Source organism: Tiliqua scincoides, chromosome 7 (assembly GCF_035046505.1).
Source record: "Tiliqua scincoides isolate rTilSci1 chromosome 7, rTilSci1.hap2, whole genome shotgun sequence".
NCBI lineage: Eukaryota > Metazoa > Chordata > Lepidosauria > Squamata > Scincidae > Tiliqua > Tiliqua scincoides.
In genome coordinates, this window is record NC_089827.1 from 39,759,758 (window position 1) to 39,783,166 (window position 23,409).

At 45.5% G+C, this 23,409-nt stretch overlaps 1 protein-coding gene across 1 annotated transcript in view; it reads right to left on the bottom strand.

Annotated features, from left to right (window-relative positions):
- The window catches only part of PTPRO (protein tyrosine phosphatase receptor type O), an 82,016-nt gene that overhangs the window by 31,332 nt on the left and 27,275 nt on the right, over positions 1-23,409 (bottom strand). Inside the window, exons 9-15 of the mRNA XM_066633793.1 lie at positions 23,200-23,311; positions 20,865-21,016; positions 18,740-18,860; positions 16,683-16,822; positions 8,287-8,419; positions 7,388-7,508; positions 5,852-5,920 (exon numbers count right to left, since the gene is read on the bottom strand). Of these exons, the coding sequence (XP_066489890.1) occupies positions 5,852-5,920; positions 7,388-7,508; positions 8,287-8,419; positions 16,683-16,822; positions 18,740-18,860; positions 20,865-21,016; positions 23,200-23,311 (848 nt within the window). The remainder of the gene's footprint in view (positions 1-5,851; positions 5,921-7,387; positions 7,509-8,286; positions 8,420-16,682; positions 16,823-18,739; positions 18,861-20,864; positions 21,017-23,199; positions 23,312-23,409) is intronic.

The window sequence follows — 23,409 nt, forward strand, 5'->3', positions numbered from 1 at the left end:
TCATCAAAAGCCTTGCTTCAGTGCCATATCAAATCAATTTCACCATTCTTGCTAGCTGGCTGCACACCATAAAATCAGAGAAACACTTTAATGTCTGTCTGCTCTTCAAACCAGTCCTTAACTGATCGTCTATGAATGTAAGAGCGACACATGATGAAATTTTCCTGTGGCTCAGATTAGTCTTTTCTATTAAGCCCAAACCATGTTTTAGCGCTCTCTCTCTCTCTCTCTCTCTCTCTCTCTCTCTCACCATTTTGGACTCTACTTCATCCAAACTGCTCAGGGGAATAGATGTCCTCCATAATGTGACATTATGGACTCCTCCCAGCAGTTTGACCAGGAAGAGATCAATTTGACTTCTGGCCAAAGAACTTGTCAAGTACTCATCAGGAAATAAGAAGTTGCTTTAGAGCAGTTTTCTTTAATGGGGTTGCAAAGCCTCAGTTGTGGGGTTGCGGCAACTTACAGGAATGAAAATGGTTGAAGACCAATAGATTAGAGCAGGGGTGCCCAAACCCCAGCCCTGGGGCCACTTGTGGCCCTTGAGGCCTCTCAATGCGGCCGTCCGGGAGCCCCAGTCTCCAATGAGTCTCTGGCCCTCTGGAGATGTGTTGGAGCCCACACTGACCCAACACAACTGCTCTCGGCGTGAGGGCAACTGTTGATATCTCACGTGAGCTGTGGATGAGAGCTCCCTCCACTGCTTGTTGTTTCACATCTGTGATGCAGTAAGTGGCAGCAAAGGAAAGGCCAGCCTTGCTTTGTGCAAGGCCTTTTATAGGCCTTGAGCTATTGCAAGACCTTCATTCATTCATATGTTCCATCTTTAATATATTCATTTATGTAAACTTATGTAAATTTATTCAAATTTTAAATGTAAATTAATTCCTTTTTTTTCCTCGGCCCCAGACACAGTGTCAGAGAGACGATGTGCCGAAAACTTTGGTCATCCCTGGATTAGAGCACCACCAGGTAAAGGGGGAGGCATCTGGTGTAACCCTTCAGGTAATAGGTGATAGTGTCCTATCCTGCTCAGGTTCTTAGCAATTGTGCTAAAATAGCTTTCACTAGTGCCAGGCTTCATGGTAACTTTTTCAGTTTCCTCTGTTAAGAATATTTGGTTGGGGTGAACAGTACTGGGAGGGCATTACAAGGAGAGTGGACAGATAGGATCCTGGGAGGGGGCAGCATTGACAATGGGGTTCCTAGTCTCATACTTCTAAAATTTATCTACAGGTGTGCCCTGATATCTATGGAGGCTCCATTCCAGAACACCTTGTGGTTAACTAAAACCACGGATACTAGGGAGCTCCACCCCACCCCAGAGGTGAGGATCCTCTGAGCCGTCCAAGGGCTGTGCTGGACGCAGACTGAGCCTTGGAGTAGAAAACCTGCTTTTGTAAAACCAGAAGTGATGTTTTTAATGTCTTATAAGGCATTAGGAAGTCCGGGGAAGCCGGAGAGGGTTTACACGGGGGGGGGGGAGAGGGGGACATGGATCCGATCTGTGGATAAGTGAATCCAAAGATACGGCCCTTCCCCCACTGATATATTGGGAGTTGTGGTACAAAAAAAGGTTGAAAACCACTACCTTAGAGTCCTCAGTGTCACTCCAGGGGCCTTCAGATCTACCTCTCATTTCTTAAAGCGGTACCTACTAGGGATTTGTAAATTCAGCGTGGCTTGAGTCAAGTCAAGTCATGAGTCTCCACACCTGTGACTCGACTCAAAAATGAGTCACAATGGGGGAATTTTCCAAGTTGCTGAGTCACTCTTTTGCAACGCTAAAGGACTTAAGTTGAGTCGCCTTCTTGAAAAAGCCAGACGTGGGGGAAAATGGTGCTGCTGCTGGGAGGTGTGTTCGGAGTCCTGTTTAAACACTCCCCTGATCTTCCTGCCCATCTGTAAACAAGGTGGGAGAGGGTGGGAGGGATTTTGTGAGAGCAGGGACAGAAGCAGCAAGAGGGAGGAGGGTCACATGCAGCTGCTGTGAGGCTTTCCAGGACAACCTGATCTTTTGCAGCTCTACTCGGAAGCAGTCCCATTACAGCCGGTCATTCAATGAAGCTCCCTCCTCCCAAGTAACAATGGAGCCATGTGCTTGTCAAGCATGATTGTTATGAATTGCCCCCCCCCGCCACTTCCCTGCCTCCTCCCCCTCTCTGGGCTTCTCCAGCCAACTGTAAGGCAAGAACCTCCTTGGGCTCCTCCTCCTGCCCTACCAGAGACAAAGATAATATCAAACCTCCCATCCTTCATCTGATTATCATCGGAGAAGAGAGATCACTCCCACCACCTCCCCACCCTGCTCGGATGCAAAAGCAAACATTAACCCTTCCCTGACTCCTGAATGGAACCTCCCTGCCGCTTGTCCAGTCCGAATGATGGCCCATGCGATTGCCGCAAAAATAGAGCAAACACACCCAGACACAGACGGACTCAAGTCTGCATGTGTGGGGATGAGTGCCAAGTCAAGGGGCCCCTGACTTGAGTGTTCTGCAGTCTTCCACGCATGCGACTCAAGTGTAAACGAGTCTGTGAAAAATATTGATTTCACAACTCGGACTCGAGTCACCTCACTTGAGTTCCCATCCCTGGTACCTGCTACGTAAGCAATAGCACCCTGTGCTCTCCATCTGGCATGAGGAAGGGTCTAGAAGAAATTAGAATGAGATCTAGATGCTGAACAGGTTGCTAGTTGGTCATCTTTGCTCTAGGCCAGTGGTTCCCAATCTTTAGGAGCTCAGGGACCACTAAGGCAAAATTTGGAGACGGTGGGGACCACATGCAACCCCCTCGCCCTCGCACACAAAAAATGCAATTAAATTTGTAATACATAAGAAGATTATTTAATAAATAACGTAATGGTCGTGCTTCACTAGCTGTGAAAATCTTGGGTTTACATGGAACACAAAATAATTCCCCCCCAACTCAGAGGTTTTCATACCCACCCAATTCAATCCAGTCTCTTTTCCTCCACATCAGAGCACATTACGCACAGCCCTTTCCTCTTTTAAGGGTGGAAAAACACCTCAAAAAGGGAGAGGGTATGCACAAGGGGATTATAGACAAGTCATGCAAAGTAGTTAAATGAGCCAACAAAAAGCACACACATCCCTCCACAGTTCCTTTTGTTACACAGCCCTGGCCCTGCTCCCCCCACTTGTGAGTCCAGAGTCCTTAGGAAAGTGTTCCACACAATTTAGGCAGGTCGGTCCTGAAGGAGAAGCACCAGCTCAGAGCGACATCTCAGAATGGCTGCTCAGGCCCCTCAGGCGGGACCCACCCACCCGCAAAAGGGACTTCCCAGGCTGGCTGGAGTCCTGATCTGACTCCTGAGAAACCAGGCTGCCAGGGCTCACCTGAAGGCACATGGTCAAGCAATGGAGGCAAAGTCAAGCAAAAGTAGGCTGGAGTAAAAGTAGGTCAAGCAAAGTAGGCTGGAGGCAGTGGGCGGCAGGGCACCTCTCCTCTGCATGCAGCTGAGCCAGGAAGCTGCACAAACGCGTGCACCTTACAAGGCGTCTGCGCTTCACTTTTTCGCTTGTCTGGGCACTCACAGACGAGGAGGGAAGGGGGGAGGCAGGAGACAGAGAAAGGCTATGCTCTGATTGTCTCTGAGCTGCTCTGATTGGCTGCTGGTGCTGCAGAGGCTTTTTTTCTTCCTGGAAGGGCATTTTTTCTTCTTTTTTTCACCAGAGACATCACAGACCACCTGGGAGGGTGCTGCGGACCACAGGTTGGGAACCCTAGCTCTAGGCAGAATAAGTTGTCATCCTGCACTCAGTTATACACAAATAAGCCTACTGGCTTCAGTGATGAGCGTAGGTGACTGTGCAAGAGATCGCAGCTTAATTCATTCATTATACTATTACCCCATACATTATGCTATTATGCTGCTGTCTGACCAATCCTTCATTAGGCAAATTGCTTATTAACAGCCCAGAAGTTTGTTGATGTCTTCTTAATGGGTCCTGCTTAGAAGCTGGTTGATATCTCTCAGTATATTTGAATAAAATACCCATTATTGCTTGAGAAGGTGACACATCCTTAGCTAAGGAGTGTGTGCGTATGTGTCTTTTTGTGTGGTTGTGCATCTGTCCATGGGTAAAAACAGCCACAAGCAGCTGGGAAGAGGCAGATAGAGTGAGAGAGAGTTATTAGTTGGTTTAAAGCAGCTTGAGGATGCTAACAGAACAGGGATTTGACCCCAAGCACAAGCAGAAGAGGGTAAGACCACTGAAGTCAGAAAAACATGTTTAGAATTAGGCTGCTCCAACATGATCCTAAGCACAGTCATTCCAAAGAAATCAATGGGGCTTAATTCTAACTGGGTATATTTTGAATTGCTACATCCATGATGAGAAAGACAGTCAGATCTAAACTGCAACTTATAGGAAACAGCTAGCAGAAGTTACACAAATCACCTGCAACAATCCTGATTTCTGCCCTGCTGTATGAAAGAAATTAACAAATGGGCACTGTGAACAGGACCATTAATTGGTGATCCTTAAAGCTCTCATTGTTCTTTCATTGGTATACATAACTATATCTCTGTGGAACTGCTAATGGATTTATAGATCAGACTTCCAGCTCTTTGTTGCCGTACGATGTAGTAAAACCCTGTCTAGGGAAAGAACACAGCATCTGTCTACCCTGGCGGCCATAGCAATGTGTTCTGCATTGTCATTTCTCAGTGGAAATACTGATAAAAGGCATGACCTTTGATTATTCACTAATCATGGGTCAATGCTTAAAAGTATGGAGAAGCTGATGGAAAGAGTGGCTTGCGTGCTGGTTCACTAGAGATGACTGGCAGGAATAGAGTGCAAACACAATTTTGCACATGTTTGGCAAAGATTTTGAGACTGAATCTGACATTTTAAACTTGAGTTGACAATTTTGATAAAAAAATAAAAATATATATAAGTGGTTAGTTAATGACCCAATCCTATGGGTGCGTTCTGCTGGAGGAATGTGCACTCTGTAACATGCTTTGCGGCTGTTACAAATACAACATGGCTGGATGCAGGTGGCAAGCAGCTAGTCCCATGTGAAGATGGACAGAGGATGCCTGCTAGTGCAGGGGTCTGGAGGAAGGCAAAAATGGGGTGGAACAGGGAGGAATGGGAGAGGGGTGGAGGGGGATTCCCACTCAGTCATGAAGCACAGTGAATGAATTGGGTCTCTCTCTCTCTCTCTCTCTCTCTCTCTCTCTCTCTCTCTCTCTCTCTCTCTCTGAGTAGTGGATCCTAATCATGCAGATCTCTCTCACACAAACACAGTACTGAGAGGATAAATGGGTGAGAAATAAGAAGACCAGTTATGCCCCCTTTCTTCCTTGGGGGAAGATAGGAATAAAATGCAATAAATAAAAAGTCATAAATTCAATAATGAAGTACTTAAATTATCTATATACATTTAAGGCAATAATGTTAAATGTAAATTGACATGTTTTGCAAACCAGTTTGAGTTAGAGACAATCCAAGATCATTTGAGTTGGCATCCTTCAGTCTCGGAAGACTATGGTGTCACGCTCTGAATGGTGGTACTATAAAGATAATTAAACTACTATAATGTACTGATTGGCTTGGTGTGGTACAGTACCAAGTTTTAGAGTTGCACAAAACTCATCTTTTGCCCTAGAGAACGGTCTTGCACACTATGGAATTGTAGACACTTCTAGAAAAGAATCTCAGTGGAATCATTTTAGGTTCTATCACAAAATTCGATGGCTGGGTTTTTGATTGTAATATCTAGGACAATAACTGTTTACAGTGAGGACAAAAAAACTATACATACAAGAAGACATTATGGCATAAAAGTAGTAAATATTTGGCCTCATGCTTACCAGTTGTATGGGAGCTTTCCATCTCTTTCCAACGAAGCAAAATTGACGAAGGTTCCAGCTCCACACTCCCTGGTTTAGGAAGACCATCAGATTATTAAAAGTCAATATATAAAGTTCTGCCATTCAGTGCTGATGACATTAACTCAGCAGCAGTCTTCTGAAGCTTGAATCAAGAGACACCAGCAGACCATCCTATTCAGTTGCCATTTGTGGACTCCCATCTTGGTCCGGCAAGGGAGATCCTGGTTCCACTCACATGATCCCAAGCAGGATAAAAGTGTGATTGGTGTGGCAACAGACAGCAATCTAGGCAACTATTATAGTTAATTTCAAAAGACTTTTTTACAACTAGTTTTGAAGCATTCGCCATTTGGTTAAAGCGCTGAGCAGAGATAAATGTGAGCTTTGCCATGCTAAATAAGACGCCAGAGAGCTGTGATCAAAATCAACGCTTAAAAAGAAATGCAAAGAAGGCATGGGGCATGGAGAATCAGAACAGAGCTGCAGCACTGGGTAAAATTGTTATGTTATAGAATACTTTTCACGTATTGAGGGGAGCTCTCTCTTTCCCCCAGGCCTGTGGTTCTGCTCCCTGTGGCTATTTTTAAAAGAGAAAGGAGATCCGATTATGAGTCTTGAACATCTTGTCTAGTTTGGATCTCATTTAGTACTAGGAATATTCCCCTGCCATTTGTACCAGTGAGCAAACCAGAAAGAGCACTGAATTGATTGCCTGTTAATGGACTAGGAGAGCATGAGTAGCACCTGGATTTTCACAACTGTAGTTAATAAGAGCAAAGCATACATAATCCAATTTAAAACAGCTCTACTACTCCAAGTAGACATGTTTCACTTGCGATTTGAGTGTACATCAAACACATCTAAGCACCGTGCCTGCAGGGTCAATTAGCACAGCCTTTTTAAAGTAATGCTTTGAAATGCAATTATATAGTTTGCTAACCTTGAAAGGAAAGAAAAATATATTTCAATGCACAGTACGTTTTGGGGTTGTAAGGGAATAGGGGATCCTTATCGTGCAAATCTTGCTTTCACAATTTGAGTCTGGATATGGATAGGTGTTTGCAGGATCCAACAGCCTGGTTTAGACTGGCAACCAGGAAAGGATCTAGTCCTCAGACAAAGGACGGGACAATGAGGGGCAGTGACAGTCATGCAAACAAGGGAGCCCCAAACCCAAAGGGGGAAGGAATAAGTCAACAGTCCATTTGAATATGATAATTCTTTTAAATACATACAAATAAGCAAGTCATCCATTGCCTAACACTGAGATGAAATACAACAAGAAGAAGAAGACCATGAGAACAATGATGATGATGATGATGATGCCAGGCAAGATAGAATAGCTGATCTAAAACTTGCTGGGGTGCAACTATATGCCCTTTAGAAAACCTGTTGGGTTCCACAGATCATGGTGTATTTTGGCCCCTACCCCACCGTTGCAGATGTTTATGAAACCTCACCTTTATGAAACCTCCTTTATGAAACCTCACCAGCACTAGGGACAGGTTGGCTTACCTGGCCATTTGCAGGTGTTTTCTCCGAAGTACCACAAGTGTTACAAGGAGCAACCCAATCAGAAGAATGCTCAGGATGGCTAGAACAGAGATCACCACCACATTGGGGTTCATCTCTGTAACTGCAGAAGCAAGAAAGGGCTCCGTTAAGGAAAGAACAAAACATTTGTGTTCTGTTATGAACATTTTCTTGCTAAACACAGCAGGAGAAAGGAGCGCTTTGCTATCCACTGTGGACTCACATGATGTTTAAAGTTTAAGTGCACACATTCTCTTTAAACCACATGTGAGGACAGTAAGTGGTGAGGAAATAAGGTGATGTTTGGTTTTTTGGAAGGGGATGAGCATCAAGGTGGAGATGGGTCAAGGGCGGTGGCAGGCCATGACTTCAGGCAGCAAGACCCAGCTAGCCATCCCTGCATGGCAGACATAATTGCTGTGGGTGAATCAGTATTACATACATGCAGGCTTGGTTCAAATGTAAAACAAACCATGGTTTAACTTTACAAGAATAAGCCTTTACGAATCTTGGGCTCATGTACTCCCCCCTCCCCTTTCCTCTTCCTTCACATGCAAGAGAAAGAGATTTAAAGCTCCCACTTTCACTTTTGAACTAATCACATTCCCTGTTATGTCCAAACAAGGGGAACTGTGGTTTGTCCCAACAATGGACAGTTAGCCCATCAAAATTTGCCCATATGTTTTCTTCTGTGTCTAACAGAAGCTTTGGGTGGTGATTTGAATAAGGGACCCTGCATTGAGGAAAAGGGTAACGCTGCCTTCCCTGTATCCTGTGACCCAATCCAGATCAGACCCATATACACCCAGCTGCAGTTTGCAGAAGACTCCAACGTCACATCTAGTTTCTCCCTGAGAGACAATGGGATGAATTCAGCTTACCCATTGTGGAGACAGCAATGAAGGTGGGGATGCTGGGACTGTTGTGGCTAAAGGTGGTGACACTGCAGTTGTAGGATGTGCCAGGCAGGAGACCGGCGATGGTCACGACGTGTGAAGAAACAGTGACAGGTTCCTAAACGTATTGGGAAAAGAGGACATTGCAACTGAGTTCTCTCATTCTGCTTCCAAGAGAACTCAGATAAACTATTCAACCTCCTGCGCATTTATTCAAAGCAAATCCTATCCTTTTCATTGGGTGGACACTCCGCCTGCAGAATTATTCATGCAGTCTGAGCACTGCACAGAATGTAAGAAGAACGCATTTGGCACTTGGTGCATGCTAAGATACAAGTTCGTTAGTACCCGTGAGGCCATAAACACATGGGAAGTGCTTATCTGAGTGCTTCGTGAAGCCCATCAAGACCAAAATTTTGTAACCTTCATGATGAAATTAATGTGGTTTAAGCTTCCAGCAAGCTGGGCATGCAACGAAATGACTGCTTTGTTATCCATACTCCACAGTCTGAACAGGAGTCAACCCACATCCTGTTACATGCCAAAAAGGATGCATGAATCCCTGAGCATTACAAATGTACATGCAATATCTGTTAAAGGTCCTAGTGTTCAGATAGAGAGCTGCCTGAGGAAGGATGGGAGGAGTTACCTTTCCCTTCCATGTGGTCTCCAGTGTGGTTCAATTATTTATACAATCTGCTGCCCTTTTTCTATGTTACTACTGATTACTACATTTGCACTCTGTCCATCCCCAAGAGGTTTCAGAACACCCCGGTCTCTGCCCAGAGAGGCAATGACATCATCACTAGGTGCCTAAACCCGGAACGACACTGTAAGCATCACAGGTGACAATGACCCTGGCTGGGAGCCAGGAGAGCAAAGGAATGGGAAACTGAAGCAGGGAGAGAGAGAAATGGCAAGGGAGAGAGAGTAAGAGTAAGGAAAAAACAACAGGTCGAGGAAGGAGACAAGAGCAATATGGAAGAAGGTGATGGGTGGAAAGAAGAATCAGCTTAGAAAAGGAGGGCAGAGCTTTAAAGGAAAAAGGAGGTAAAGGGGCAGGAAGAGAAAAAGTGGGGAGAAAAAGATGAAAGTGAAGCAGAAGGAAGACAAAAAGGGAACAGGTTTTTTGGACCCAATTCCAAAGAGCCCCACTGGGCTATGAAACAGGGATTGACCCCCCACAGGTTTCCCAGGCCGCTTGAACTCTCCCTGATCTGGGGTGAATGAAAGGATCCCTGGGCCTTCCTAGCTACAAGAGGAATTCACTAGCCAAAGAAGATCTGCTAGCTCTGTGCCCTGGCACCCTGACGTAACTAGCCTGAAGAGGGTCCATCTAATAAGCTGAAGATTATCAGCATCGATCTGTGATCAGAAACAGACTCTCGGAAGGTGTACTGTAGGGAAAATGGGGGAACCCCTGGTGGCACAAAGTAATATTAAATCACTAAGTAGCATCTCCCAGATCATCAGTGGCTATTTCTGGGGGGGGGGGGGGGGTCCTCTTTGGTCCCCCAGCACCTCAGATGTCATATCCCAATCCTTATGACATGTGCCTATCCCCTTAAGATGATCAAAGACCTTATTATATGATAGCACAAAAACATTGGTTTTTGAGGTTCTGGCCACAGGACTGAAACATATAACATTGCAAGGGGAAGAAGTCAAGGCAAGTCATAAGTATGAATCATGGACTTTTCACAATGATTCTGGGACCTATATGAATTTTTTGTATTTTGTAACTTTTTTTTTAAAGAAAAGAACCAGCAATGTGACTCATGCCAACAATGGTGAAGCAAGTAGAACTGTATGCCGCAAACCAGGAGAGGTTGTTATAAGGCAGAGCAGATATGCAAAGGAAGTAACCTCTCTCTCCCGGTTAAGTGTGAACTCTTTATAGCCACAAAAGTCATTAGGAGGAGTCAGCCAGTGCACAGATGAAATACAAAGTTTATGATGATTCAACAGTTTATTATGATCATTTACAATGATTATGATGAAATACAAAGTTTGCAAAAAGGCTTCCAGTTGTGCATGTGGATGTCTGGTGTGTGTCCCTCCCTTCCCCCCACGTGACATGCTGCGCAGCCATTGGTGGTTGGTGGGGCGCATGCCTCTGGCACGCTGTTCAAACCCAGTGCGTAGGCTTCTCCAGGTCAGGCTGCACACTTTCCTCAGCAGACTAATCAATTAAAGTGCCACTGATAGACTTGCAGGGCAAATTTGCATTTAATTGAATTATTTTTTTAGATCACTTCTCAGATAAACCAAAGCCATTACCCATAATATGCCTTGTGAAATAGGAAAATGCAATATAGCTACAATACAAAACATTAATTGAAGCCCTCGCTCCCTTCTCTTCGGAATAATGAAATGCATGAGCTAATTGGGTAAGAGGCACTTTTTCAAGTGGGTGCTCCTTTTTTTAGCAGGGGGGGAGTAACTGGCCCACCTCACCCCAGCACTGTCTGTTCTAGTGGCTGTCTGCTGGTATTCCCTGAAATCTTTTTAGATTGTGAGCCCTTTTGGGACAGGGAACCATTTAGTTATTTGATTTTTCTCTGTAAACCGCTTTGTGAACCTTTAGTTGAAAAGCGGTATATAAATACTGTTAATAATGAGCTTTAAACAAATCAGTAACAAAATGTGTGACAGTTTTAAAATCAAAATGAATTAAGTAGCTTCTTTGTTTGTGCTGCACCCCAAAAAAGCACACCAGTTAATCCATTATTGTTGGTAGGAGACTGTCAGGTTTACTCCTCTCTTTCAGTTCATTCGCCACTATTGCTGCATTCAGTGACTGCAGAGGAAATGGTGCAACCCTTGCTTGCCTCAGGCATCTCATGGCAAGACGCTTTGCTAACTTTCCACATCTGGAAGAGGAGGAGGCAGCAACATTTGCGAGCAAGGGGGTGCGGACAGTGACATCACTAGGGTTTGCGTTTCCCGGTGTGGAAGGCCAGCGCGTCACCCCCCATAATGGACCTCCTCCCATGCAGTGGGTGGGGCAATGATCCTGAGGAGTGCGTGTGGTGATGTATCATTGCTGCGCCCCACATCACTGCCCCCCCACATCATTAAAATTGCACCTTTAAATTACAGTATCATACACACTGCCTAAATGTACACATCTCTGGAACTGAACTTCATTCAGCTTATAAAATGCTAGCTTCAACAGGCTTAGTCTACTGGCTTCAACAGAGGACATACTTGTTCTAGAAACACATTCTGGTTTTCAATGCTTTCTGTGTGAAATCATACTACAAGCAATGTTCAACATCATGTGAAGAGTCATCACAGGATGTCACATGGAGAATCACAGAAATCAGAGTTGGGATCTTCAAGATAATCAAGCAACCCTCTGTCAGTGTAGAGCAGGGGTGCCCAAACCCCGGCCCTGGGGCCACGTGCGGCCCTCGAGGCCTCTAAATGCGGCCCTCAGGGAGCCCCCAGTCTCCAATGAGCCTCTGGCCCTCCAGCAATTTGTTGGAGCCCACACTGGCCCGCCACAACTGCTGTCAGCATGAGGGTGACTGTTTGACCTCTCCTGTGAGCTGTGGGACGAGGGCTCCCTCCACAACTTGCTGTTTCACATCTGTGATGCAGTAGCAGCAGCAAAGGAAAGGCTGGCCTTGCTTTGTGCAAGGACTTTTATAGGCCTTGAGCTATTGCAAGACCTTCATTCATTCATATAAGTTCATCTTTAATATATTCATTTATGTAAACTTATGTAAATTTATTCAAATTTTAAATGTAAATTAATTCTCTCCCCCCCACACACACACACACACTCACAGTGTCAGAGAGCTGATGTGGCCCTCCTGCCAAAAACTTTGGACACCCCTGGTGTAGAGTGTTCACAGCTACAACATTTCAGATAGAGGCTACCCAGCCTCTGCTTAAAGATACACTGTGTCACTCTCTTCAAAAGCCTCCAAAACTATAGCGGTTCTCAGCTCTAGGAGATGAATTCCTGTCTCATTATTTCCCTACCAATAGTACTAGCTTGAATATCATCACTCCCTGTTCTTCCCTAGCTCTCCCCTCAACAAAAAGGAAATCAAAAATTCAACATCTTGAATAATTCCCAGTTTTGCAATTGGAGCACAGTATGCAAAGCCTTCGAAATATATATGCAGTTGTGCAAATGCTGCTCTGTGATATACCCTACATCAGGGGTGCTCACACTTTTTTGGCTCGAGAGCTACTTTGAAACCCAGCAAGGCCCGGAGATCTACCAGGGGGGAAGGAAGCGCCTGACAGACACCCCCTTTAATGTATGGAGCAACTGCTGGAGTCTAGTCAGTTTCGTCAGTTTTGTTGCTGCATGCCTGAAGAGCAGCTAAAGTGTCAGTTTCAGTGTCAGTTTAGTGTCAGTTTCGTCTAGTCACTAGATGAAACTGACATATTAACAGTTTGGAGAGACAGGGCTCTGCGATCTACTCATTTTGCCTCGCGATCTACCGGTAGATCGCGATCCACCTATTGAGCACCCCTGCCCTACATCAACTTCCAGTGGTCAATTTCAATCAAAGGAGGAGACTGCAATCCCACACATCCTTACTTGGGAGTAAATTCAGTTGCATACACTGAGGCTAACTCCTAAGTAAGCATGGTTAGAATTGCACTGTAACCCTTGTAGTACTGCCCTGACACTGATCCTGCTGGGATGCAATATTACAGAGAGGCAGGCATTTCCAGGCTTCCCTCCCTTCTCCAGCTTCTGACTCTCTTGCAACTCTCTCTACAGATATCTCCCCCCCCCCACTGGTTTGTTTGTTCTGTTCTGTCTGTCCGGAGTGGGAAAGAACAGTGGGGGGAAGGGAAAGGAAGTTTTAAAATGTTGAAAATGTTGCAGAAGGCAGTAATCTTGAAAATATACAGGCTGAGGGAGGAAGGGAAAGGGGAGAAGCCCAAGGAGGAGACAAATTTGCTGAGGGTTTCACAAATGTCTCCGGTCCCACACACAGCATCAGGACTACAACTAGCTCAGTCCTTTGCTCCCACCTTCCTGCAGTTGGTGAGCGACAGGGGATCTCCACCTCCCTTTCTACTTTTGCAGAGCATTATTTCAGATTTCTAGTGGCTGCCTTTTTGGGGGCAACAAACTTTTTCCCCCCTCCATGATCATTGGGGGGGGGGAGGAAATCCTCACCTCCCCATCATCACTCTCTTTGTCCTCTCTCTGGGCTTCTGAGTGCAGCCTGCAGCCCAGAAAAAGGGTAGTTCCACCCCCCCCCCAAAAAAAAACAACCAGGGGGCAAAGGCAGAACTGAACCCTCCCTTCCAAACAAGCAACTCACTGGGCGTGCAGGAAGCAGGCTTTGTTTTTAAAGGAACAGCAGCCCTTCCACACTTTCCTAGGAGTAAGCCCCATTTACTCTAATGTGACTTACTCCTGAGCAGACATGCAGAGGACTGGGCTCCAAGGCTGCTGTCCTATCCACACTTTCCTAGGAGTAAGCCCCATTGACTGTCATGGGACTTACTTCTGAGTAGACATGCAGAGGATTGGGCAGGAAGGGCTGCAGTCTCTTTAAAAACAAAGCCTGCTTCTTGCAAGCACAGCAGTTGCCTGTTTGCAAAGCAAATGCCAGGCAGGTGGGAAACAGGCAGATAGAGGAGCAGCAGTAATTCCCCTTACCTGCACACAGAGAGGGAGGAGGACAGACTTCTAGCAGCAGCAAGGAAGTGCAAAGCCCAGGTGCTCCCAGGCTGCTTGGGTGAGGGCTGGGAGGAAAGAGGGGAGGGCATGACGTCCCAGCAACCTCCAGCCCAGCCCTTTGCTGGGGCAAGCCCCTCTGATGAGCTGGAGGTTGCCATGCATTGCGCTGTGTGCACGTGTGACACACGCTCATGAGTGCAGCGCCTCAAAAGCCTCCGAACTTGGGCAGAAGGCTCCTGCAGCATCAGTATGTGCGAGCTGCACTTTAAGGCAGGAATTTCCTTGGAAGGGTGGGAGTGGGGTAGGTAGTTGGCACATACCCCCCCCTCACCCGGTGCGGCCCTAGAGCACGCCACTGGGTGTGGAGAGCCAAGAGCAATGGGCCTGATCTGGGAAACTAGTAAGGACCTAAGCAGATTAAACCCATGGTCTATCAAGTCCCTCATTTTTTTCACACCAACTGGCCAGCTGGATGCCTCTGGGAGGTCCAAAAGCAGGACATAAAGGCTAGGGCCCTCCCCTGCTGCGGTCCTCTAGCTCTACACTGCCTCTGCAGCCCACAGATTCCACCCAGCTGTCATGACTAACACCCAGCAAGAGACCACTCCTCCTTGATCAATTTGTCTAGTCTCTTTTTGAAGCCATCTGAGCTTCTTGTGGCATTGAGTTCCAAAAGTAACACAATTGATGCACAAAATAACAATTGTAATTTCACTGATCTGAAACCTTGATTGATTGATTGAACCAATGATTGAACAACTGCAACACAAAATGTGAAGAAATTTTTTTTTTTCTGCCTGTCCTGAATCTATTGCCAATACAATTCATTGGATGCCCTATGTTCTGGTTTTAGAAGAGGGGGAGCAAAACCATTCTTTTTTCTCCACAGCATGCATAATGTCATATTTTTTAAAAACCTTTTTGACACTGGCATGTATTACTAAAATACATGAGAATAACATGTATTACTAAAATACATTGAGAAGAATATGTTAAGAGAAGAATGTAGCCTTTCCTTCTATCAATAAGGGATCCTTTTGGGCTAAAGTATTACATTCTTCAAAGTAAAATCATTTGCTACTCATTTGCTACAAATCATGTCTCCTCAAAAGTTCCATAGGACCTACTCCCAGGAAAGTGTGTATAGGATTGCAGCCTAACAGATGGAACGCATGCTGCATGCCAAGAACAGCTGGAGACCAGGCAGCCCAGGAATGGTAAGTAAAGACATTTTTACCTCCCCATAGGATGCCTGGTCCCCAATGTATCTCCTCAGAACTATGTTAGCTCGTTGGCTGGAACAAGTCTGAAGAGCCTCTGGGGGCAGGTCTGGATCAGGAAAGGGGGGGGATAAGATCAAGCGAGTGCGGCTGCCATAAGATCTATCCCTTCCTGACCCTAAACCTCCCCCAGCCTATTCCAATCCCTATCCTGATCTGCCCCTGCTACCAAGCTACCTGCTCCAGTTCCACACCAATATGCCATGGCACGCAAGTTGAAAATCACTGCTATACATGCTTTCTTAGGAGCAAGTCTAATGTTCAATGGGGCTCACTCACAGGAAAGTGTGCATAGGATTGCTGCCTAATTTCTTTTTTCCATCAGCTACTAGCTATTTAAAGCTAGATAATCCATAGCCTAAGCATCTCTAATTGATTGACCAGCTTAATTTCAAGATGCATTACAGAATTCAAGGAGGGGCCATGGCACAGAGGAACAACCTGTGGTCCCAGGTTCAATCCCTGGTAGCTCCAAGTAAGCCAGAGAAAAGATTCCTGACAGGAACTCAAACAGCCAGTGTCAACAATGGCTCAGTGGACCAATGGTCTGATGGCTTCCTGTGTTCCTACAACCTCTCCAATCCCAAGTAACACGGAAGAACATTATAACTTTGATTATATTTGCAGGGTGCAAAGAGGATGAAAGATTTAACTCACATAATCTTTGATCATCAAGATCAGACTCTACAGATTCTAACTAGGCTCAGAAATGGAGTTGCCCATTAGATCCTCCCAGTTTAAATCTTGGCCTTTGGAAAGCCATTCCCAGCCTCAGTTCCCCTCTGGGACAATGATCCTTATTGTTCTTATAGGGTTGTTGTGACAATTGCGTCAAGATAGTACTCATGAAACACTTTGAACACACAGAAGTGCGATCCGTAGGACACAGTAATATGTAAGTTATTATTAGTATCTGTTGTTGGCATCCTTCAGTCTTGGAAGACTATGGTGTCGTGCTCTGAATGGTGGTTCTGGAACAGAGTGTCCTCTCCAGTGCGTGAAGCCTGGGTAAAGTAGATATAGAGGACAGACTGTTTCCCATGCAGCAAATCCCCCCTCTCCACGTCGCTGAAATGGTCCAATGGAAAGGCAGAGGCCAATACGGCTGGTTCCAGCAGTGTCGCAGGAGTTGCCAGAACGTGACTGTGTTCAGCCATGAACTGCTTCAGGGACTTCGGCTCCAGATTTGGCTTTGAGGTTGACTCCTGAAGCCTTTTCCATAACTGGATGTAGCCACAAGGCAGTGGAGGTTTGGGATCAGTTTTCCTTCTCTCAGATGAGCTGCCTTCCCAGGCTTACAAGTTCCATCTACCCGGTGGCTGTTTAGCCGCCTCTTACAACAAGTACAACCAAACTGAGGGCCTATTCTTATCCCCAGCCCCCAGAGGATTATCAGTATCACACATGCTTATTATCAGTAAGAAGGACACACTTACCTGATTCTTGATGTCCTGCTCCAAACCAACCTGCTGGCAGAACACTTCAAAGAAATCAGCTACTCCCTCTTCCACCCACAGGAGAGTCACAGAGGTCTGAGTCTTATTCACAGCAAAGAGTGACCTTGGAGGAGCTGGGTCTGGGGATGAGAGGAAAGTCCCTTTAACAGCATCTTGTGGTTCCTCTGAATTCAGCAGGAAGGGGCATCAAACAGAGCCAGAGCAACAGCAACATCTTGCACTCTCTCAGCCTGTGTCCTTCCTGAAGCAGAGCTTTCACACTTCCCAAAGCTCACTCAGCAATAAATATGCAATTTTAAACAGGAAGACACTTCTACAAAGCATGTTTTCCCCCCTTCCCTATTTGCACTTTCAGTTATCACTTCCTTTTTCAACAGAGTTTTGGCACTGGGAAACAAAAACTTTGCAGTCAGAGGCATTCTATTTATAGTTTCTGTCACGAAAAGTGTTACACGAGGCAGAAGAAGCAGTCATGCATTGCAAATTATTGTCATTTCCTGCTCCCAAGAAGGCAGATAGTGGTGGAATCCGGGCCATCATTTAGGAAGGGTGAGACAATGCACTCTGCTTGCTTCAAGACAGAACGATGCATTACACAGACCAACACACATCTTGCCATCTTAGACCTATTCCTGTGTGTATTTGGGGCACTGATTTCAAAAATGACATCAGTTTTGCCTTATCACCTCTAGTTTGGTATCTCTGAAACTAGAGGTGATATGGCAAAACTGATGCCATTTTTGGAATCAGCACCCCAAATTCATATAAAACCATTGTAAATTCTGAAAAAAGGTTTTTCAGAGCCTCAAATTCACAGGCTGATGTTATTAGGAACATGGGGCTGCTGCTTCAGAATGGTCTCTGCCGGCTTCAGAATGGCCACTTTGGTCATAAAAACCACAACTTTCCCACAACAGAGAGAAACTGGATGTGACATTTTTTGCCCTTCTCGGGAAACCAGAAGCTGTGGTTTTTTGGCTAAAACAGTCATTCTGAAGCCTGCAGAGACCTCAGGGGAATGCACGTGGGCCTCTGAGGGCTTCAGAAAGCCCTCCAGAGGCAATCGGAGTACAACTTCAGTCGCCTCTGGAGGGCTCAGGTTGGACCAAGTCTGGTTCAATGCAGGTCCAGGGAACTCATGCTGAGTCAGATCCAGTACAGAATCTGCAGATATGGAGGACTCACCTCTAACAGCAAAATCATTTCCTTCTCTTTCACGCTATTGCCCTGTCTATTATTGTACTTATCTCAGTTTTATTATTATTAGGGACTTCTTCTTCTTTTCACGCAATGAATCTAAATCTAATTCAACTTCACCATGACAATGTTTTTAACAAATGTAAAAATCTGACTCCTAGTGGTTGCAACTGTAAAGATTTCACATACTTTCAACTGGACATCAACTGAACAGAAGAAAATGGGGTTGAAAGGGGACAGGTAACACAGTTGGGTGCTCTCTAAATTCTGGTTCTAAACTCTCCTGTGCTTTGGAGAAAAGAGTGTCAAACTAACCACAGTATTGCATGTCATCTGAACTCAGGAAAGTATGGTTAGTTTTACCTGTGGTTAACTAACAAACCAGGATTCTGAAACCACAATTTAATCCTGGTTTATTTGAACATGCCACAATTAAAACTATTCCCAGAGTTCAAGCAACATGCAGAGCTGTGCTTAGTTAAAAATTAAAAGCAGATGTCCTTTATTTCCTCTTCAAGTTCTCAAAGGAAGGGAGGGGGAATGTACAAGCCCACAGCTTTCCTGGGATCACTCACACCCATCTAAACCATATTTCTAGTGACTGCCTGAACCCATCCATGGGCTCTTGCCAAGAATGCTTGTTCAGTGTCAACAGTTTACCACCTTTCACAGCCTTTCACTTGCCTTTCTCCATTTTAAAAATTCTTCCAGTTTTTCCAAACTGACTCTTCCGGTTTTTACCACGTGGATGAGAAAAACCACCCATTTGCACAAGAGCAAATCCTTTCCAAAGCATGTGCCACCCTCCTCAGAGCGTGACTCTCAAGAAAACAACTCACCAACTTTCACAAGCCGTAGCGCAGAGGTGTTGCTACCCGTTTCAGTGCAAGCTGTCACCGAGAGGTTGTAGATGTCCCCTGGAGGCAAGTTCAGCACTGCTGCCATGTCATTCCGTGTGACCTAAAATGGTCGGTGGGTTAAGTACTTGGAGAAGACTCCATAATAAGGAGGGCAAAAATCAAAACCTGAATTAGATGCTGAAAACAAGTGAGAAGAGGGGGAGTGCAAATGAGCTGTGCTCATAGGCCAATTTGTTAAGAATGTTTAAAGCCATTTGGAGTCTCTTCAGAACCAAAGTGGGGCAGAATTCTGCCCACCATACAGGGCCTATGAAGATTAATTGCACTTGTTCCCAGGGTCAAAAAGGGGTTCCAAGTGCCTAAGGAAGGGGGTCTGAAAATTTCCTGGAATGTGGTATTTTCCGATCTCAGAGCCCATGAGAAGGGAGGGGGGGTGCAAGGGGTACATCCTGCCTAAGGTCAAAATGGAGGTCCTGGAGCCAAAGGAGGGGGAGCCAGAAATTTCCTGGGATCTCAGAAAGTGTTTGCATATATTGTGTGAAGATTCATATTTTGTGTAAGCCTATTTAATTATATATATCGTAATTCATAGAAATTATGATCCAATTGTTTTATGGAAATATGATCCAATGGAGAAGGGAAGGGCCCAAAAGTAACTTTGTACCCCCAAAAGAAATGTTGTACCCCCTGATAAAATTCCTTTCAGAGGTCCTGTCAACATCAGTACGTGATCTGTTCTTACACTCCGCAGCCAGGAGGAAATTCCCCTTCTTATTAATGGTGTCTACGTGTTGTTAGGGGTTGTGAAGTTTTTGCACATCTTACCACGCTTTACCTTTAATTATGTAGCCATAATTAAGAATATGATCATATACGTTTTTATTATTGCACAGGGGGAAAAAAAATAAAACACAGGAAAACCACCGTAGATGACAGAATTCCAGTTGGGGGGCTGAAAACCACCAAAAGGTAAAACATTATGAAAACAAAAGCCTGTGAAGGTAGGCAAGCCTTGCTCGGTGCCAGGTGCACAAATCTCAGAGGGGTCCTATAATTTGGGCCCCACAACTGAAAATGCTATCTGTCCAGTCACTTCAGAGAGCAGGGGCACCCAGGATAGGCCTCTATGAATGATCTCAGCCTGTCGGCAACCTTCAGTCTCGAAAGACTATGGTATCGCGCTCTGAATGGTGGTTCTGGAACAGCGTCCAGTGTGGCTGAAAAGGCCAATTCGGGAGTGCCAATCCCTTCCACACCGGGAGCAAGTGCAGTCTGTCCCTGGTCTGTCTCCCTGGCTATGGGCCTTCCTTCTTTGCCTCTTTGCCTCAGACTGTTGGCCAAGTGTCTCTTCAAACTGGGAAAGGCCATGCTGCACAGCCTGCCTCCAAGCAGGCCGCTCAGAGGCCAGGGTTTCCCACCTGTTGAGGTCCACTCCTAAGGCCTTCAGATCACCTCAGCCAATGTGCCAATATATATGTTCCATATTAGAAGCAAGAGACTTCTGCAGTTACGTTGCATTTTGAGGAAAGGACTATAGGTTAGCTTCCCCCTTTCCCCAGGGGGAAACTCCCTCATGCTTGCCCCTCACTTTGCCCACCCCCTAACTTATCTAACTGTGGCTCTGCCTGTTCCACTTCCCACCCCTTTTTGTTTCATATGGGAAAGAGAGTCAGAACAAACTTAGGCTCAAACGAGATGCAATGCTAAAGTAATCTTACATGCTTGTATGCACACACAGGCAATTTTGTGTCCATGTGCATGCATTGACATGCATGTGCACTGAAATTAGGTTGCGTCTAGCTTGTTCCCCTTTAGAGATTTAACATCCAGAGACCTAGGGAGGGGGCTGAAGGATAACCCACATTAGGAAAACTATCAAAAAGCACCCACAAAACACCTGCAAAAGACAAAAGAGGGGCAATAATTTATCCGTGAGGGGCTGGAGAATAGAGACTTTCCCTGGTTAAAAGGCAGGGGTAACTAGCACAAAAGCTTATTAAATGTCTACTGGGGAAAACACTTGCAAGATACTAGCTCATTACCGGGCAGATCCAGCATCAGTTATGCCAGTCTGCCAAAGGACGGACTACGTGTTCTCACTTACGCTCTTTTTGATCTTTTTCTTCCCTTCTGCCACGACCATCCAGTGAAGCATTCTAGAATGAGAAAGGTCCGTGTTGCCATCACTGTAGATCCAGCTAACGTAGAGAAGGTTATTAAAATATTCAACAGAGGTGATTTCCGGGGACACTGGAGCTATCGGGAAGAAATACAAACAGTTTTAAACAGGGTCAACAGTATGGTTTTCATGTACTTCTCATTTGTGTTTTTTCTATCCCTTCTGAGGACGCAAAAGGATTTGTAATTCTTATTTCATTTACTGTCCTCACATATACCCTGAGAAATAGGGCAATGCTGCATAGCTTGTGGACAGGGCTGGCCCATCCACGAGGACAACTGAAGCAGGTACCTCAGACAGCGGAGTGGCGGGGGAACGCCCATTTCTGTCCACCTACTTGCCTCCACTGCTTCTCCTTCTTCCATTCTCTGGATTGGAAATGGAAGAGGGAGGCAGAGAGGAAAATACAGGAGTGGGGAGTAGAGTTCTGAGCCAGAACACTGGAGAGTGAGAGAAGCAGAGGCTGGCATATCATAAGAAGTAAGACATCAACATTTGCCTCAGGAAACAGGAGGTCTTAGGCCAGTTCTGGTGTGGACTGCTGCACTCACACTGTGAAGGCACAGAATTTGGGACTCTAGATCTCTATTTATTTTATATATGTATTTTTACTGTTGGTATTTTTATCCTACTTCTGAAGCATATACTGAAGGAGGAAAGTTTTCATCTAAAAAAAAAATCAAGTTCTCAGGACCCTGTCCTTGCCAAGATAAGATCAAATAATGTAATCAATGCCTCATGATAACTCAGGTGTTAGTGGAGATCAACAGGCTTTCCAGTGGTTTCTATCCATGACTACACTGCACTTCTTGCAGCGGGCCACTATGAGATACAGGAAGCTGGACTAGATGGGCCTTTGGCTATTAGATCCAGGAGCTATTCTTATGCTCTTGGTCTGTGGAACTCCTTGCCACAGGATGTGGTGATGGCGTCTGGCCTGGATGCCTTTAAAAGGGGATTGGACAAGTTTCTGGAGGAAAAATCCATTACGGGTTACAAGCCATGATGTGTATGTGCAACCTCCTGATTCTAGAAATGGGCTATGTCAGAATGCCAGATGCAGGGGAGGGCACCAGGATGAGGTCTCTTGTTATCTGGTGTGCTCCCTGGGGCATTTGGTGGGCCGCTGTGAGATACAGGAAGCTGGACTAGATGGGCATATGGCCTGATCCAGTGGGGCTGTTCTTATGTTCTTATGTAGCTAGAGGGAATGAAAAGCACTAAGTTTTGCAGGCACTTGAATGCACCATGCAAGTAGCCCCTCCCCTTTGGAGCCATTTTGGGCAGTAGGAGCAAGGTGAAAGTCTCTTTTTTGCTCCCACCACCTGGAATGGCTCTGAAGGGGAGGGGAATGGGCTGCTTGAACAGTGGGTTCAGGCACCTGCAAAACATAGTGCTTTGCACCTCCTCTAGCTATGCCACTGCTTGCCGCTCATGGCTCTTTGGTCCCATTGTTCATGACCATTTTCTCTATACCTGTGTGTGTGCATATAGCACATGTGCCACAACTGTCGACTGAATATAGCACTTCTCCATCCAAAGAAGTGGACTGTCGTCTATGAAAGCTTCTCTTACAATAAATGTGTTCATCTTGCAGGTGCCACATGTCATTTGGTTCTTCTGTGGTTTTCCGCATATGTATTGATTTTTCAGTCCCCAAGTTGCAAGCGTCCCCCTCCCAGTTGCACATGCCCAATCTCGTCTGATCTCAGAAGCTAAGCAGGGTCAGGCCTGGTTAGTACTTGGATGGGAGACCGCCTGGGAATACTGGGTGCTGTAGGCTTATACCAGTCTTTCAAGACTGAAGGTTGCCAACCAAGTCGCAAGCTCTCCTGATATGCAAAAGTGTCCTGAAATTCAGCTGCAGCTTCTGGAAATTCACTACTGGAGAGCTGGGGTTTCTCATCCTGCACCAAACACCTGCTCCTTATTGTACTGTATATGGAGCTCAGGAGAGACGCAACCAACACATCATCTTTACGTACAGCACAACAAGCAGTGCTGAAGATAAACCGTGCATAAAAATGAATTTCTTAGAGCTAGAGGCAAAGTTTATTAGTGTCCAAAGAGTTCTGAATGTCATCAAATGGTTTTAGGATAGCCAGCTGTTCCTTTATAAGCTTCTTTGCAAGTAAGGGAATCAGGCTCTCTTCCTTCAAATCTCCCCACCAAACTACAGGTCCTTTTGATGTACGTACACTCCAAGCAAATTTAAAAAACAATCCACTTCCGGTCAAAGCTTTTTCACATTTTGTTTTACCTGTTATGAAACTGATGGTGGAACTATCACAGCAGCTGAGCTCTGGATCGCCCCATGTCACCATGGTAACTCGAAAGTTATAATACCAGGCAGGCAAGAGGTTGCCTATTCTCTGAAGAGGTACAAACAACAAGAAAAGGGGCAGAGGATGAGAGCATCAACAAGTCAGGGTCCACATGCAGCATCCAGGCTACATTCTTGGTGAACGTT